The sequence below is a fragment of the Fonsecaea pedrosoi genome (genome assembly GCF_000835455.1).
Source record: "Fonsecaea pedrosoi CBS 271.37 unplaced genomic scaffold supercont1.3, whole genome shotgun sequence".
NCBI lineage: Eukaryota > Fungi > Ascomycota > Eurotiomycetes > Chaetothyriales > Herpotrichiellaceae > Fonsecaea > Fonsecaea pedrosoi.
This window is the reverse complement of record NW_013550613.1, coordinates 1,002,850-1,019,971: the sequence shown is the minus strand read 5'-3', so window position 1 is coordinate 1,019,971 and position 17,122 is coordinate 1,002,850. Positions and strand designations below refer to the sequence as shown.

The 17,122-nt window shown below is 51.4% G+C and overlaps 7 protein-coding genes across 7 annotated transcripts; 4 read left to right on the top strand and 3 right to left on the bottom strand.

Moving 5' to 3' along the window:
- Nucleotides 1-618: 618 nt before the first annotated feature.
- Nucleotides 619-2,574, top strand: Z517_04256 (uncharacterized protein; the record flags this gene model as incomplete). Its single annotated transcript, XM_013429585.1, has 1 exon — nt 619-2,574. One exon carries the CDS (start codon nt 619-621, stop codon nt 2,572-2,574), a length of 1,956 nt encoding a protein of 651 aa, XP_013285039.1.
- A 706-nt stretch (nt 2,575-3,280) lies between these two features.
- On the top strand, nt 3,281-3,717 carry Z517_04255 (uncharacterized protein; the record flags this gene model as incomplete). Its single annotated transcript, XM_013429584.1, has 2 exons — nt 3,281-3,352; nt 3,502-3,717. 2 exons carry the CDS (start codon nt 3,281-3,283, stop codon nt 3,715-3,717), a joined length of 288 nt encoding a protein of 95 aa, XP_013285038.1.
- Nucleotides 3,718-4,492: 775 nt separating this feature from the next.
- On the bottom strand, nt 4,493-7,699 carry Z517_04254 (glycine dehydrogenase; the record flags this gene model as incomplete). The annotated part of the gene is made up of 1 exon (XM_013429583.1): nt 4,493-7,699. One exon carries the CDS (start codon nt 7,697-7,699, stop codon nt 4,493-4,495), a length of 3,207 nt encoding a protein of 1,068 aa, XP_013285037.1.
- Nucleotides 7,700-8,335: 636 nt separating this feature from the next.
- Nucleotides 8,336-8,883, bottom strand: Z517_04253 (uncharacterized protein; the record flags this gene model as incomplete). The annotated part of the gene is made up of 2 exons (XM_013429582.1): nt 8,336-8,450; nt 8,510-8,883. The coding sequence occupies 2 exons, from the start codon at nt 8,881-8,883 to the stop codon at nt 8,336-8,338; spliced, it is 489 nt and encodes a 162-aa protein (XP_013285036.1).
- A 1,152-nt stretch (nt 8,884-10,035) lies between these two features.
- Nucleotides 10,036-11,664, bottom strand: Z517_04252 (uncharacterized protein; the record flags this gene model as incomplete). The annotated part of the gene is made up of 2 exons (XM_013429581.1): nt 10,036-10,104; nt 10,156-11,664. 2 exons carry the CDS (start codon nt 11,662-11,664, stop codon nt 10,036-10,038), a joined length of 1,578 nt encoding a protein of 525 aa, XP_013285035.1.
- A 1,022-nt stretch (nt 11,665-12,686) lies between these two features.
- On the top strand, nt 12,687-14,763 carry Z517_04251 (uncharacterized protein; the record flags this gene model as incomplete). Its single annotated transcript, XM_013429580.1, has 4 exons — nt 12,687-12,708; nt 12,759-12,914; nt 12,977-14,517; nt 14,569-14,763. The coding sequence occupies 4 exons, from the start codon at nt 12,687-12,689 to the stop codon at nt 14,761-14,763; spliced, it is 1,914 nt and encodes a 637-aa protein (XP_013285034.1).
- A 1,318-nt stretch (nt 14,764-16,081) lies between these two features.
- Z517_04250 (uncharacterized protein) lies at nt 16,082-17,041 on the top strand (the record flags this gene model as incomplete). Its single annotated transcript, XM_013429579.1, has 1 exon — nt 16,082-17,041. One exon carries the CDS (start codon nt 16,082-16,084, stop codon nt 17,039-17,041), a length of 960 nt encoding a protein of 319 aa, XP_013285033.1.
- Between the last annotated feature and the right edge of the window lie 81 nt (nt 17,042-17,122).

Genomic DNA, 17,122 nt, shown 5'->3' with positions numbered 1-17,122 from the left:
ATGCTTCCACCTCGTCTCCATCCAGGTCCACAGCCTCTCGACAGCCGGAATGAGTACCCAGGCACGCGACACTTTGCAAACAACGTTAGGAGAGCCTATCCTTTGCCTCCACCATCGTCCCGCCTCTGCTATGCTAGAGCGAGCGCTAAATGCTTGGATGTCCTTGGAAGACGTCTTTTCACTATCTTTGCCCTGTCACATTATGCATCGCCTCCATCGTTCAGCGACAGCAGGGTCCACCGTCGCCACAGCGCAGTTGAGCTCAACTATAGAACATGACGTATCTTGTCAACTCTCGGCAATTCATAAAGCTGGGCTATTGTTGAATGATGGAATTCATAACGAATACCATCCGGTGGAGATTGATCCCGGATTTGCATCTTTTCATCTGGCGCGCGGGCGGGACACCACGACATACCTGTTTTGTATATATGTGGAGTGCAAGGTACAGTGCATAGTCGATTGACCTCTATAGTTGGAATTTCTCTCCAGGTGCGAGACAAGTTTCCATGAACGCATCCAAAACGGGTTCCCCGGCGTTTCCCTCCTGCCTCCATTTCTGCAGAGTACTGTTGTGGTTTGCTCGTTGACAGTGTTGCCTTTCGCAAAGCAGACAGGATGTGGGAGTTTCTATACCTCCATCAGCACATCTTATTAGTCCTACTCTGCACTTTTCTGGACAAGGCGCAATCACGGTCATCTGACCACCGGATTTACCAATCTCTGTTATATGACTGGGGCTTTTTGGGGCGATACCCGCAGCAATCATACAAATCGTGTCCACAAACAGCTCCTCGGTTGAATTTTGTGCAATGGGACGAACGCTGCGGCCATTCCGGGTCGACATTCATGTCGCCCCGTGGGCACATGGTATCCTCACCGGGGCCCTTGATCATGGACTCGCACGGGGACTTGGTTTGGGTGGAGGACAAGTACGGACAAGCCATGGATTTTAAAGTCCAACAGTATCGCGGACAAAACTACTTGACGTTCTGGACAGGGTCGGACACAGGGACTTTCGGGACAGGCTTTTACTTGATGCTGGATTCGTCGTATCAGGTATATAAGAGGGTGAAACCCACCGCCGGCCTGGGTGGCGACTTGCATGAGTTTAAAATCACGCGCAATGGCACAGCATTGATGACGGTCTATGAGCCGACCTCCGCCAATCTTTCAACGTTTGGCATTGCTGGGCAGGGCTGGATCTTCGACAGCATTTTCCAGGAGATAGACATTGAGACAGGCGAGGTGGTTTTTGAGTGGCGGGCATCACAGCACTACGACATCCAAGACACATTCCACACCATCGAGGCCGAAGCACGGCGTCCAGACTCCTCGGGCCACGAAATCGCACATATCGGTGAAAGCCCTCATACGGCGTGGGACTTCTTCCACATCAATAGTGTCGACAAGGATGAGGAGTCGGGGAATTACTATGTCTCCTCACGCTATATGCACACTGTCACATGCATCAACCCCCATGGTGACATACTCTGGATCCTGGGCGGGAAGAAGAACCAATTTACAGACCTTTCGATGGGAAGGGCGACAAACTTTTCGTTCCAGCATCATGCGAGGATGCATGAGAACAACATTCTTACGTTATTCGACAATGGGAAATATGACAGTCGGTCTAAGAATGCGGAGTACAGTCGGGGATTGGTGATCTCGCTGGATCTCGAGAAGATGACAGCCAGCATTGTGCGAGAATACGTGCATCCCGATCACCGGCTTGTGGGAAGCCAAGGGTCGGTTCAACTCCTGTCTGGCTCGGACCAAGCGCTTGTTGGCTGGGGCTATGTACCCGCCTTTACGGAATTTGACGCGCAGGGCAAGGTCTTGTGCGATGTTCACATTGCGCCGTCGATTTTCTGGGGGTTTGGATGGGTGAAGTCGTACCGCACCTTTCGAAGTTCGTCTTGGGTTGGGATGCCCTCAACGCCGCCGAGTGTGTACCTCCGACCGCGAGACAAGAGGGTGTATGTGAGTTGGAATGGTGCGACGGAGGTGGATATCTGGGTCCTCCAGGGCCGTGTCGAGGTCGAGACAGAGATACAAGCGGGCGTGAACGCGACTGGGGACGACACGTTCCAGGACTTGACGTATGCCAGGAAGGAGAAGTTTGAGACGTCGTTTTCCGTCAAGACCAATATGCCACGGTATCTCCGCGTGGCGGCAGTGGATCGACAAGGCCACGTTTTGGGCTACACTGAGGTGGTTGACCGAAGGGTGGGAAATGCACCCTCGGACGTTGCTTATCACTTTGTCATCTCGACTTGTGCCATTGTTGTTGTATTGTGTCTAGGCTGGTATCTGTGGAGGCGGAGGTCTAGCCCAGGGCGTGGCGGACAGAAAAAACGGTGGAACCCGCTCGGGCGATTCTGGCATAGGACATCCAGCCTCGTCACAAGCGTCGATCCTGAAAAGGAGGCTGCACCTTTGCGGACGGGCTGGGACGAGGACGGGGATGTTGATGTGGATGAAGCCAAGCACGGCGACGACGTCGAAGTGGAATATGGCGCAGAGGGTATGATTCAGAGAGACACACGCACACTTCAATCCAGAAGATTTTGAGGACCATGTGGAAGTGGAGGAGGGTTCCTTTATGCGCGATCGGAGCCATGGACTGACTGCCTTTAAGCCTGTATCTTGTATATCTGGAGTCTAGAGGTATAGAGATAATGGACCCGTCAAGGCTATGCTTAGGGAGATACTCGAACCGTGGCTGATCTGACGAGGAATGTGAATCTGTGGGTACTTGCTTGAACCCCCTCTATACTTGTATCATGTCTCGCAAACACGCATACAACGAACGGCGCACATGCGCACAGGTGTGTAGACCTTGCTCGGTGCATAGCCACAATCTCACAGACGACACCCACACATCTTTTTCTCTCGTTGGGCCATGGTTGGAGATGACATGGAACAGGGGTTTAGGTATTCTACACCGGACCAGGATTAGATCAAGCACCCAGTTTGCCAGTTTGCCAGTCAAGCGAGGATCGTGGCCCTCCCCCCCCAAAGACAAGTTGGGTGGTTTTTGGTGGAAAAGAAGATATGACATCATTGCGAGTCTGCGTGTCCATGTCCATGTCCATGTTCATGAAATACTTCAACCCATCCGCCCATCGAGCCAACTCACTTGGTGTGTCTACGCAACACAGCTAGTGGCCGACAAACCTGACTTATCTACCCGGTTTATATACCTTCGTACATACCGGACGTCAACTCTGCCTCTAGGACGGCCGGCTACGCTAAGAAGATAATAAGAAAGGAAAGAATGCCCATCAACACCTCCTCGTCCGACGAAGGCGCCACGGGCGCCGCAAAGTTTGTCACTTCTACCGTTGGGGTACGTTTTCCACTCACTCTAGTCTACTCGTATTCTGTTCCTCTTGTCCTTCCCCCTTTCTGAGACCCTCTCTTGTCCGTTTTCTTCTACACTCCCTCCCCCACCCCCCACCTTTCCATCCTGACTACCCGACTGACTAGATAACGTAGAACACCATCGGCGGCCTCACCCGCACGGTCGGGGGCATCACCGGCGCCGCGGGCCGCGGGATCGGCGACACCATCACGGGCGCGACGGGCAGCGCGGGGAAACCCCTCGGGGACGGACTCGCCAACGCGTTGACGGGCGTCGAGAACGGCGCGCGCAAGGTGGCCCGCGGCGTCGAGGATGCCGGGCAGTGGAAGGGTGGGGCGAAGAGGTTCTAAACCACCCCTTCGAACATATGTCCACGGGAGATGAAGGAGAAGGGACCACGGACCAGGGATAAGGGACAAGGCGGGGTGGGTGACCTCTCGGGAGGACGGAGGATGAAACTATAGTATGTAGGTTCCAAGGCATGGGGGGAAGTCAGGTCAGTCAGGGAAAAGACTCGGAAGTCGAAAGTCGACAAGTTACACGCCTGACAACAACAGCACAAAGATGCCAGCACAAGAACCACAAAGCAAGGAGGTGAGCAGGAAGACTGAAACAGATAAGGTGCAAAGGAATTGTCAAACGCCATGATATCGCCGGCTGTACTGATCCTTGCAGTGTCTCACGAGACAACCTCATCAGTCGACAGTGCAGTTGTTTTCAAGTTGACAACAAATACTGTTGTCGACTTCATTTCCCATCATGCATTACATCAACCCTTGATATATATGTCGAGACCTGTCAGCGCATTTAGGCACCTCAGCCATAGAGCAGAACTGTGAATAGAAACACCAGTCCCTGCGCAAAACCATGCTATTGCCGTCGACACCCAAGACTTTCCGCAAATCAACACAAACCACCAAGAAAGATGTCGTGAGTACTATTCGGCGCAGGTTGAACCGTTGCTTCCGCCGAATCCTTGTAACATACCTATGATAATCAAGAAAATGCCTTCATGTTTGAGCCACGATAGACCAGAATGTTGAACTCCGATCAAAGCTTTTCCATATTGCCGATTGTGTTTTCCAACCACATAACTCCGTAAATTGAAAGGATTCGCAGCTTCAACTATGTAGGCACCGGTGCTTCGAGTCCCGTGAGACCTTCCTGCTCAAACCCTTCAACAGGAGTACAAGTGCAGAAGAGGTTGGTATCTCCATAGGCGTCGTCAACTCGGGCGACCGTGGGCCAGAATTTCTTCTCCCGCAGCCACGGCAGAGGATATGCCGCTTGCTCACGGCTGTACGGCCGATCCCAGTCATTTCGCATCAGATCTTGTTGTGGATGCGGCGACATCTTGAGGACGTTACCCTCTCGAGGCATTTCTCCGTCTTCGATAGCTTTGATCTCCTGTCTGATTTCGATCAACGCATCGCAGAATCGGTCAAGCTCCTCCTTCGACTCCGACTCCGTAGGTTCAATCATGAGAGTGTTTGCCACTGGCCAGCTCATGGTAGGGGCGTGGAAACCGTAGTCTTGTAGCCGCTTGGCGATGTCGATGGCCTCAATGCCCGACGTCTGCTTGAATCCTCTTGCGTCCAGAATGAATTCGTGCGCACACCGTCCGTTGGCATTGGTGTAGACAATGGGATAGTGTGGCCTGAGGCGTGACATGATGTAGTTTGCATTCAGTAGTGCAATTTCCGTCCCATGCTTCAGTCCTTCACTACCCATAAGTTGGATGTAGGCATAACTGATAGGTAGAATGAGAGCACTGCCCCAGGGCGCAGAGCTTACTGGAGAGATGGCTGTCCTGGCTCGATCTGGACCAGGGTGGGGATCCACGAGAGGATGAGTAGGTAAGAATGGTTGAAGGTGATCCTTGACCGCGATCGGTCCCACGCCAGGTCCACCACCTCCGTGGGGAATACAGAAAGTCTTGTGCAGGTTCAGATGGCACACATCAGCCCCAATTTCGCCGGGGTTGCATAGGCCGATTTGAGCATTGAGGTTGGCACCGTCCATGTAAACTTGACCGCCGTGTTCGTGCACAATCTGACAAACTTCCTTGATTGCTGGTTCGAAAACACCAAAAGTACTCGGGTATGTAACCATAATTGCAGCCAGGTCATCTTTGTGCTTTTCGCATTTCTCCTTGAGATCCTTGATATCCAGATTGCCGGTCTTCGTGTCGCATTTCAATGGGACAACTTTCATTCCAGCCATAGCCGCAGATGCAGGGTTCGTTCCGTGAGCGGAGACGGGGATCAAGCATACCTTCCGCTGACTCTGGCCTCTGGTGGCGTGATACTTCTCGATGACCCGGAGACCAGTAAACTCACCCTGTGCGCCCGAATTTGGCTGTAGACTGACGGCATCCATACCGGTGATTGTCGCCAGGTTGTTGGAGAGCCTCTCAATGAGAGCCTTATAGCCATCTGCACCGGTAGCGAAGGGGTGAAGTGCGGACCATCCGACATTAGACACAGGTAGCATCTCTGTAGTGCCGTTGAGTTTCATAGTACAGGAACCGAGTGGGATCATCGAGTGAACAAGGGACAGGTCTTTTGACTGGAGATGGTGCATGTATCGAAGCAGTTCAGTTTCTGAGTGATGTTGATTAAAGACAGGATGGGTCAAAAAGGGACTTGATCTCTGCAGTGTATGCGCAGCATTCCGTTTATTAACCCTCGACAGGATTTGCGAGTCTTGTAAAGCAGCTGCGACGTCACTGTCCTTGATTCCAAGAACATTGGCCAGTTTGACGAGATTCTTGCTGCCAGTAGCTTCGTCAATCGAGAAAGCGAGCCGTGGTTTACCTGGAGTACTTCCGGGAACATTTGTTCGTACGCTCACTCCCTGTTTGGAAGCTCGAGCCAGTACCTTCTCATATGCATCGTTGTCCTGCGCTTCTAGGGTAACTGTGTCAAAGAGCACCGTGCCATCGTCGCCAACACCTTTGGTGACGACTTTAAGGGTCTTGCTGTGCTTCTCAATCAACATTTGGACAAATTTAGCCATGGCCCAGATCCGATGAGCGATGTTTTTCAAGCCCTCTGGTCCATGATAAATAGCATAGAACGCGCTCATGTTAGCAAGGAGTGCTTGAGCAGTGCAAATATTGCTGGTAGCCTTTTCTCGACGGATGTGTTGCTCCCGAGTTTGGAGGGCGAGGCGGAGAGCGCGATTGCCGAGTCGATCTTTGGAAACACCGACTAGTCGACCAGGAATTTTCCGTTTGTGTTTCTCGTTGCAAGCGAAGAATGCAGCATGCGGACCGCCAAAACCCATTGGCACACCAAATCGCTGTGCACTTCCAAAGGCGACATCGGCACCAAATTCTCCCGGTGCTTTCAAGAGAGTGAGAGCGAGCAGGTCAGTCGCGACACAGAAGGTGGAATCGGCGGAGTGTACAACGTCTGCCAGATTCTGAAAGTCGAAGACGCCTCCAGTGGTGTCAGGATATTGTGCGAGAACGCCAACCAAGTTCTTTCCCTGGCTTTTGACAAGCTGACAGTCGTTCTCCAAAATGTCACCCACCACGATCTTTATACCGAATCCTGCTGCCCTCGCCTCCAGAACTGCGATGGTTTGAGGATGGCAAAGGCTTGAGACAACAAATGTTTTACCCGGTGCCCGCAGTCGAGAGGTGGAGAGAGCATTCATGGACAGGGTCATAGCTTCAGCAGCAGCAGTGCCTTCATCGAGGACAGATGCGTTGGCGATCGCAAGGCCTGTGAGATCGGTCACAAGGGTTTGGAAATTCAACAGCGATTCCAAACGACCCTGGCTGATCTCCGCCTGATACGGGGTATAACTAGTGTACCAAGCCGGATTTTCCAGGATGTTTCTCGTGATAACCGGTGGAGTAGTTGTCCCATAGTATCCAGCGCCTATGAAATTGCGCGAGAGCGTATTCAATTTTGCCAGTTTATTCAGCTCACTTTGCACTTGTTTCTCACTGCGTCCTTTGACGTTATGTCTCCCTTGTGCATCCATGAGGCCAATAGCGCCCTTCTGTCGGATCCCCTGAGGCAGAGACTGTTGAATGAAGTCTTCAAGATCCTTGACCGGAGGATCGAGTGTCTTGAGCATCACCGTCTCGTCCTCAGGAGACGGACCGATATGGCGTCGACTGAACAGCTCATTCTGGGCCAAGAACGGCGCCCGTTCGGAAAAGGTCAAGGAATCAGGTCCATCCTGCTCATTGCGGTGTTGCACCGTAGAAATACATCTCTTGCATATCCGAGCAGTATCACCTCGTAGGATCTGCGAACGTAGGAGTCGGTTGACAGAACGGGTGGCGCGGGGTAGGACAATGGTTTGGTTGGCCATGGTGGTGGGCCTCAGGCAAGATAGTGGGCTACGACAACCACATTGAAACCGTCGACGAAGCAACGGAAGAACGACTGAGAAAAGAAGGAAAAGACCAAAGAACCAGGAGAGTCGCAGTTATTGAACGTGGACAGCGGTAACCCCAACATACCACCTATCTGTGGAAAAATAATGCATCGGAGGAAAAGCACGCGGACTAGTGACCGCACCTGGACCCAAAACTTGCAGGGGTCCAAGGCTGCGGATGGTACAAGTGGATAAAGCTTTTGATTTGCTAACCCACGTCCCGATAACATGATAGCGTTCGATGAAAGGCCAATCACAGAGATCTGAACAACGGAAGAAACCCTCGAGCATGCGACGACTCTGCTTGAAGGGTTCCGGATATGGGCGAGATCACGAAAATGATATTAATAGCGTTTGTTTCAAAGTCTTGTTTACTCAGTAGAACGCTAAAATTCGTTGTGGTGTTACATGCATAGGGATATCTAGGAAAATATTGTTACACACGCGCCATAACGGCAACCGACACGCTTGCCCGCAACCAACACCTTCTACCACAGCTGCTATCCCGATGCATTTGTTCTATCCTCAAAAGATGTTACTCAATAACGGTCGTGACCTGAAATATATATGTCAGCGTGACCAATTCTCCATGCTCAGTCGGTCGTGCTCAAACTTACGTCCAAGAGGCTTAGCTCTCTTCGAAATGTCTTTGGCTTGGTGCTGCTTGATTTTCGCCAGACGAGCCCTATCAACTATGTCAATATTCCTGTTGAAGAATTGTCTCAACGGATGGGAGATGCTTACTCTTCCTCAGCCTCGCGCTCAAGCATCTTGACACGGTCTCTTGCCTCCCTCACAGCGGCTTTTGCCTGGACAAGAGCGCGATCCGCTTCTCTCTCAGCAGTCTCGGCCTGAAGGACTCGCTCACGTGCGGAAACGATGGACGGGTCTTCGTGATTACGGTGGAACAATCCGCCAGAGCCCCGGGTCGAACCACGAGAGACTTTGGAACCATGACGACGATTATGCGAGTCGAAATCAGAGGACGAGGCGGAGGAGGAACGACGGCGGTTGAAAAAGCCTCGCCGAGGGCTGCCATCGGCCGATGAGTTTGAGTGTCTGGGTGCAGTTGTTTGAGCGGGAGTTGGCTGTGTGGTCTTGTTTCCAAAGAGAGGCATCTTGATTGGTGAGTGAGAGGTTTTGTGAGGTAGATTTGCCTAAGAATTTTAAGAGGTAATGTCCAAAGTGGTTCGATTGAAGGCGATGGCTGCTGTTTTGAGACTGTGCTATGCCTCGCATTTTAAATGCTTGTGTCCTATGCCATTCTATAGATGATGGTGTTGTCCCAGAATCAGGTTTTGAATGCCCGTGTGACGTAGGAATGTGGACGAGGCTCAGGAAAAGGGAGTGATCGTCAGCCTTTTTAGCCCTGAGCAATCCAAATGACGCCAAACGTCGGCAACTAGAGCCACCAGGGTCATAGATCGAGGTGTTGGTCTCACATTCTGGGGAAGACAGACCTGGACCCTGCACACCCTCATAGCTTCAGATAACTTGCTTCGTCGTATCAGGCGCGTCCAGACCGTGCAGTGACGACGGCACCTGCATCTTGGGAGATTTAGCGGAAGGCTAGCGCGCTGAAAAAGTCCAAGCTTATGGCGATCTGGTGATCCCGTGGCTGAAGAGGCGACTCCTTCGTCCAATCCACTAGTTGTATTAACAGGTTTTGCATTAAGAAAGTTCAGAGGGAATTGTAAAGATCGGGAGAGATATCTCGATGGTATTGAACGGGAGCACTAGTCTACACCGTCTGATAGGTTGATTCAGCCCGCATCAATCCTCCACAACTGAATCCCAAGCTCCGACGGCTGTAGCCTCGCGAGACAACATGCCTGTTTTGCAATTATCAAGAATTGAACACTCCTTCAACACTCCCAAAGAATTGGCATATTTCAGTTGGGCACAGTTGGAGACCTGGAGACCAGTCGGGTGCCAGTGACCGCGATTGTGGTGACGTCAGCATCGAGGTGGCGTCTGGTGGCGTCTGTGCTGTTTGTTCTGTTTTGAGGCTTTGGCTCAGGGTCCTAATAAGTCACGTGCCAGAGTTGTTGTGATGAGGAATCACGTGACTAGACTCAGAACAGTACTCGGGATAATTGGATACCTGGTTGTAGCACAAAAGCCAGTGATAGAAGAATCCTCTCCAGGAGAGTCTATTGCTTTTCCCTTCAACTTCCAGATCGGCCGAGTTCATCTATAGTGATAGAACAAGTTGGATTCGTGGAGCTGCCGAATGGTTGGGAGAGCAATGTTTGACATGTTTCCCTTCATCACGCCTTTGCAATCCACCCAGAGTGTATCATGAAATCGAATATGCGATTAGCTTTATTGACATCGATCTAACCCATCGGTCAGTAACAGCGCCCATGATAAGAAAGCGATCCACTTACCCTGCAGACTCCCCGAGCCTCCTTTTTCTTCATCTGCCCGCCTTGTTTCATGGCTTCCTTCAATAAGCCTTCTTTGAGTGCAAGATATGGCTTCGGTCGAATATGGAGTGTGTTGCACAATTGAATTTCTTCCTCGCTCAAGAGCTGCAGATCAGGAGCATACGCTTTATCCTCTTCCAACTTCCATGGGGTCGTCCCATTCAAAGGCTGCACCACATAGCGAACTTTAGGTTTCGGACCTGCAGAGCTGTCTGGACCGCTGGCCTCCGCAAAGAGTTTATCAAAGTCGTTCTGCACGGCGGGCTGACTGTCAGCGAACTGAGGTACCGTTTTCTGTTTGCGCTGAAACCGGAGAGGCAATTCGGGTGTGGTCAACTTGGATGCTTCTGTGGGCAGATCGGGTTGTTGGATTTGGCTGCCCTTCTTAGGTATCTGAGGCATCCTGTCAAACTGTCCCTGGGGTTGATTCCGTAGAGCACGGGCTTGTTTATCAGCTTCGTATTTCTCGCCACCTCTCAAGTCGCTAATACCCATCTGCTTCCATTCCTGTAACTGAGAAATGGCAATGCGCAAGTTGTGCTCAAGAAGGAGGTCCCTATTCAATGCCTCGAAATCTTCGTGGTTCATCATTCGGGCAAAAGGCTTGGCTCTGTGAAGCAAATCTTTCTCCTCCTTCGTTCTCTTCTTATCAATAAGCTGGTTCTTTTTGTATTCTAGTAAGTTGTGCTCGAAAATAATTCGTTTTCGGTCTGTTCTCGCTTTTAGTCTAGAGTTGTAGATGTCGAAGACTGTCATTTTCAACGTGGTCTCCTCATCCATCTGTCCTGTGACAGGGTCAAGACCATCACCAGGCTCGAAGGACATATGCTGAACTGCTTCTTCGGCGTCATTGGCAAACTCGGTCTCAAATTCTAGACGACCAGGCATAAAACCTTGCACCTCGTGACAAGCTGGTACCGAGGCAGTGGGTTTCTGCTTGGGCGTGGCAGGGGGAGCTGACTTCGCCGCTTCCTTACGTTCTTCAATGCGCCGCTTTTTGCGCGCTTGGAATTCATCCTTGGGTATACGTTCAAATAGTCGGGTGTCTGCAGGATCGGCCAGTTCAGGGAGAGGGAACCGCGAACTGTTGATATAGGTGTTGATGTAGTGGTCGCGAACTTCGTCCTTCTCTCGATACCCTCCAATATGCTCTGCTACGTCGGCCCACGAACCGAGTCCATACCTCTCAGAGCCTTCGAGCAGTAACAGTTCTTCATCGGCACCCCAGTCCTCTGTATAAATGGGGATCGAGTTCTGTTCCACCACATGGTATTCATGCGTGCGGGGATCGTGATTTTTAGAGTGCTCTCCGCGAGCAAAACAGGGTACACACAGATCGTATTCGCGACAAGCGGGATTTGCGCAGGATATGCGGACGGTGGAGGTGATATCGATAGAGCAAACATCGCAGTGGTATTTGGTGCCACCGTCGCCGCCGCGCGAGGCTGCATTTTTCCTTATGACACCCATGCTTCTCTCAATACGAGCATCTTCCTCGAGATCGGAATCAGAAGAAAGATATTGCGCGTACTCAGTAGGGATTGTCGCGTCCTCGCAGGCAGAGTCAGCCGGTGGGTCTCGAGGTCGTCGAGGCGCAGTTGGTGACGCAGAGCGCTCGGAATCGGACTCAAAGTAGTCAGCGGTATGGCGGATGGGTTTGCGAGTACTTCGGACAGGCCTTGAGCGTACTCTAGGTGTTGATAGCCGTGAGGATGGCTCTACAGGCAGGGATATCAGGTTGGTTGTTGTACGACTGACGTTCAAAGTTGGGGGCTCATATCCGCCACCAACACCACCAGCCGCAGCGCGCCAAGAGGCTATTTCCGCTTGGGTCGAGTCCACGTGACCATTGATTCGCCTTCACACGGCCAGTGACGGCTCAGTTTCAGGCCGATGTCTGCCCGGGTCTTGTTCCGCCTTTGGCTGAATAAGGGACTAAAAGCCCACTCAGCAGCCTGCGCCGCCCTCGATTCCCAGTCTCCCACCCGCTGTGACACCTTAGTTTCCAGGTAGTGTGGAGGCTTCAGTAGTCGCATCACCACCCACACTTCGCCCCGAAAGGTGAAACTCAGGCCCCGGCCGTATCGAACTGGTGTGCTGTTGTGCAACTCGGATTCACCAAACAAAACAAGTCCAGTCCTGCGATCTTCTGTTATTCATCAGCATCCATCTTTGCCTCCCCTCATCCTTGACTGCAGAACACTCACCACTTCTCAACGCTCCTTAACGACTTCACCTCGTCTTCGCCTCGGTTACCTTCAGGTGCTCGTTGTGCCACACTCGCAACCCCTCCTTTCACCGATTGTCTACAACTGAAACCTGCGCTCCTTGGAAATATTGTCGGTCAACAACACACCCTAAGGCTGTGCCTGCAGCACCATATTGATACCTCATCTTTCTATCGCCAGGCTATTCATCTGCCTCATTGAGCGGACGCTCTCAGTCCATCATCATCAGCTATCGAGGTCTTAGCGGAGGTATAACGCTCGAAGATGTCGTGGAGATTGACAAAGAGTGGGTTGATGTAACGGCACTCTGATGGAATCAAATTGACAAAGAGATAGAATTGAAGGACACTCACCTGGCCCCTCTCACAAGTGGCTTCGGTCGATCCACGTCCACCTCTACTGTCAAGCCAGAAGATGCTTCCCCTGCTACAGACTCACCAGAGTTGTCAACAACCCAGAGCAATACTAGCACCACTTCAGCAAATGGCATCGGTCAGTAAATCACTTTCAATCCCACTTGTTTGTTCTCTGCCTTCCTTACTGACACCAACTAGCTGCTTCCGAACAGCTCACTTCCCCCCCTGTCCAGACGACCAAACCTGGAATCCTGATAGTCACTTTGCATGAGGGCAAAGGATTCTCCTTGCCACAACAATACCAATCAGTATTTAACAATTATTATGGCTCGGGAACTTCGGGCTCAGTCAGACCAAGTTCGTCATATGCGTCTGGGTCTGTTGCAGGATCATATGCACCTCCGAACCGGCCAGTCTCAACTCACGCTGGAATCAATGCTGCGCCCACGATTCACGGAAGATACAGCAGCAAGTACTTGCCTTATGCTCTTCTCGACTTCGATAAGCTGCAAGTGTTTGTCGATGCCGTTTCTGGGACCCCAGAGAACCCGTTGTGGGCAGGTGACAACACCTCTTTCAAGTTCGACGTGTCAAGAGTGTGCGAGCTCAGCGTCCAGCTATACCTACGTAATCCGGCCGCCAGACCTGGGGTTGGTAGAAGTGAAGATATATTCCTTGGTGGCGCTAGGGTCACCCCGAGGTTCGAGGAAGCCCGCCAATTCGTTGCGGATCCAAAGAAGAGCAAGAAGGAAAATGAAAAGGCGGAGGCTGCGTTTTTGTCCCAGGAAAAGCAAGCCGGCCAGCTTGGGACCGAGTGGCTGGACATTCAATTTGGAACCGGCTCCATCAAGGTTGGCGTGAACTATGTCGAGAACCGACAAGGCAGCCTCAAGATTGACGACTTCGAGCTCCTGAAGGTTGTAGGAAGAGGCAGTTTCGGCAAAGTCATGCAAGTGATGAAGAAAGACACCGGGCGGATCTACGCTCTCAAGACCATCCGAAAGGCACACATCATCTCTCGGTCCGAAGTTGCGCATACTCTTGCAGAAAGATCAGTGCTTGCGCAGATCAACAACCCCTTCATCACTCCACTTAAATTCTCGTTCCAGTCCCCTGACAAGCTCTATTTCGTCCTGGCCTTTGTCAACGGAGGAGAGCTCTTCCATCACCTCCAAAAGGAACAGCGATTCGATATCAACCGCTCCAGGTTTTACACCGCAGAGCTGTTGTGTGCCTTGGAGTGTCTTCACGGTTTCAAGGTCATCTACAGAGATTTGAAGCCAGAAAATATCCTGCTGGATTATACCGGTCATATTGCCTTGTGCGACTTCGGGCTGTGCAAGCTGGATATGAAGGATGAAGACCGAACCAACACGTTCTGCGGAACCCCCGAGTATCTGGCCCCAGAACTTCTCCTTGGACACGGGTACACGAAGACGGTCGATTGGTGGACTTTGGGCGTCCTCTTATATGAGATGCTTACTGGACTCCCACCCTTCTACGATGAGAACACCAACGAAATGTACCGCAAGATTCTACAAGAACCGTTGCACTTCCCTGGTCCTGAGATCGTTCCCGCAGCGGCGAAGGACCTCCTTCAAAAGCTGCTTGACCGCAATCCTGAGCGTCGGTTGGGAGCAGGCGGAGCGGCTGAGATCAAAGCCCACCACTTCTTTGCCGGCATTGACTGGAGGAAACTGCTGCAGAGAAAATATGAACCCAGCTTCAAGCCGAATGTGGTAAGTGTGAGAACTGATGTCTATAGAAGCTGTCGCTAACATGTGTCTCAGGTTGATGCACGAGACACCGCCAACTTTGACAAGGAATTCACGTCCGAAGTGCCCAAAGATTCTTACGTCGAAGGGCCTGTGCTGTCGCAGACTATGCAACAACAATTTGCAGGATGGTCATACAACCGACCAGTCGCTGGACTTGGTGACGCAGGTGGTAGTGTTCGGGATCCCGCGTTCGATCGCATTCAATAGAGACCTCGGCGTGTTCTTGTTTCTCATGTAATGAGCAATGAAACAGTCTATGAATGAAAGCTGCATGTCGCGGACTGGTGGCAGCCGTGGCCAGGGACTTTCCTTCCAGGGATAGGAATAACAACACCTTTGTCAATGTGGCGAGTCAATCAGTATCTCGTTGCTTCGGTTTGGAGATGGACATCGGATGGGACTTTCAAAGTGCCGGGAACGCAATTCTGCTGGATCACTGAACTGCTGCACATGCTTCATTTCTTCCTGTGAGCGTTTGGGCATGGACGACCCTGAGGGCTCCAGTCTCAAACGCTATAGCTGGCCCTCACCACTTGACCTTGAGTACATAGAGAGACGGGTTGCAATAGCTGTGCTCTCCTTTCTACGGGGACTGCCAATACAATATGAGTACCGAGTACTCGGTGATATCGTGGCGAGACACCCCATTGTGAGCTTGGCTTTTGCGTCCCGCCCCGACGGCACGCACCGCTCCGACTTGGCACCGGGCGGAGTACGAGAATAGTCCTTCGAGGTTATGCTCATAGTCGCGGTATTTACTCTACAGAAGTTTGTAGCGCCTAAATCCCAAGCCCTTGTCGCTCTATGTTTATCCCCTTGGTCACAATATGTGTTGCTTGAATCTGGCGGCGACGGAGCCCCTGTCATTCGGTACTGTATTCCAGGTTCGGCATTTTTGAAAGTTCCTAGGGTGTCCGTACCCCAAGAATCCCCCTCTCCATACGTGCTTCTCTATCCTTTTTAAAATTGTTCTCAATCAGAAGGAGACGGAAGGTGGCACCAGTAAGTATGGTCCTTTCTGATACTTAGCCACCTCGACTCAGGTAATTCTTTTCGTGACCGACGCTTTCCCATCCGATCCAGGTTCTGTGCCAGACGATTGCTAGAATTACGTCAGTCTAAAACTCTGGAGCACAAATCTCGGGCAGACACGACTTCATTTGACCCAACCACTCGCTCTATAGTGTCCTCATGGCTGGGCTTGTTGTACAGACGCTCTCTGCAGTGCAACAACCACTCAGGTGTCGGCACCCCAATAGGTTGAACTGCCGCAAGTGAGTCCAGCTGGTGCATTAGCTTGCCGACATGGGGAAGAATCAGTGCCTGTTGCCGTCTACTGACAGCAAAGATATGTTGCTCACTCCGAAGTTGTTCAAAGGATTCGCTTGACGCGATTCAGGTTCAATATGAGAAAATGTAAGATTTGTATCCCATGTCACCGCTCTTTTGAACGTAGAAGGCATTTCGTCGCCAGGTCATATCCTTGTCATCGGGCATCAACGTCGACAAGTGCTACCACTACAGAATGGCTGGACGTCATCCAACATACAACGACATCAAAAATGATGCAGCAACCGTGCGGTTCTCCATGAATGAAGTTGTGTTGCTTGTGTTTGGAATGGGGGAAAAGCGATACCATCTCACCGAGGCACTGAACGGCTGTTTTGCAGTGTTTCTGATATCTCCCAAAGCCACCGTATCTGCGCACATCCCTCCGCATCCTGGCGCCAACTGGGACGACTCACAGGCGGGAAACAAGAATCTGATTGCCAAAATGAAAGAATTCGCTGCCCTGTACAGGGAAAACGAACAGTATTTTCACGGCCACAAAGTTGCCTTGATATATGCGGTACTCCATGGCAAGACCCAGTTGCCTGACAAGAAAGAATTCATTGAAAAGTGCCTTCGAGAATTCCAAGTCGATTTCCCACTTCAAGACTACGAAGTCAAATCTCCTGGTCAGAATCGTTCAGAAGAACATGGTACCGCATTCGTGGACGGCAAAGCTGTCACGGGTCCAGCCCTCTACCTCCAAGATCAATTGGTACTCAGGGTTTTCGCTTCGCGAATCGAGACCAGGGATGTCTTGACTGGGCCGGCAAAGATCAGTACACCAAAGCCGACCCCACAACAGCCTCCTGCAGGTTCTTCTATTGTTCAAGTGGTGCATTCAAATCCAATATTCCCCAGGGCTCCCACCTCCGCGGCGATTGCACCTCCCGCTACCCAGCAAGAAAGTAAACTAGAGATTGTCCCAAAAGCTACTCCGGCTCTTTCAAGCAGTTTTAACAAAATTTCGACAACGAGGAAGCAAGAAAGGGTTTTCACACATGTGAAATCGAAGTTGGACTGGAAAAGCGGGGGCAGAATTGTAGAAATAGACAGCCAAACCCTCTTGATCGGTAAAGAGGACTGGGAACAGAGTATCATCCAGGGTAACAAAGTCTGGGTAAGCAAGAAGTTTGGGCTTTCCACAGACTTCTAAGGACGTGGGAGAAGAATAACCAAACTGGCTCCAGTTGCCTCAGCCAAATACAGTGTGCCCTGTACGAGCCCCGGCGAGTGT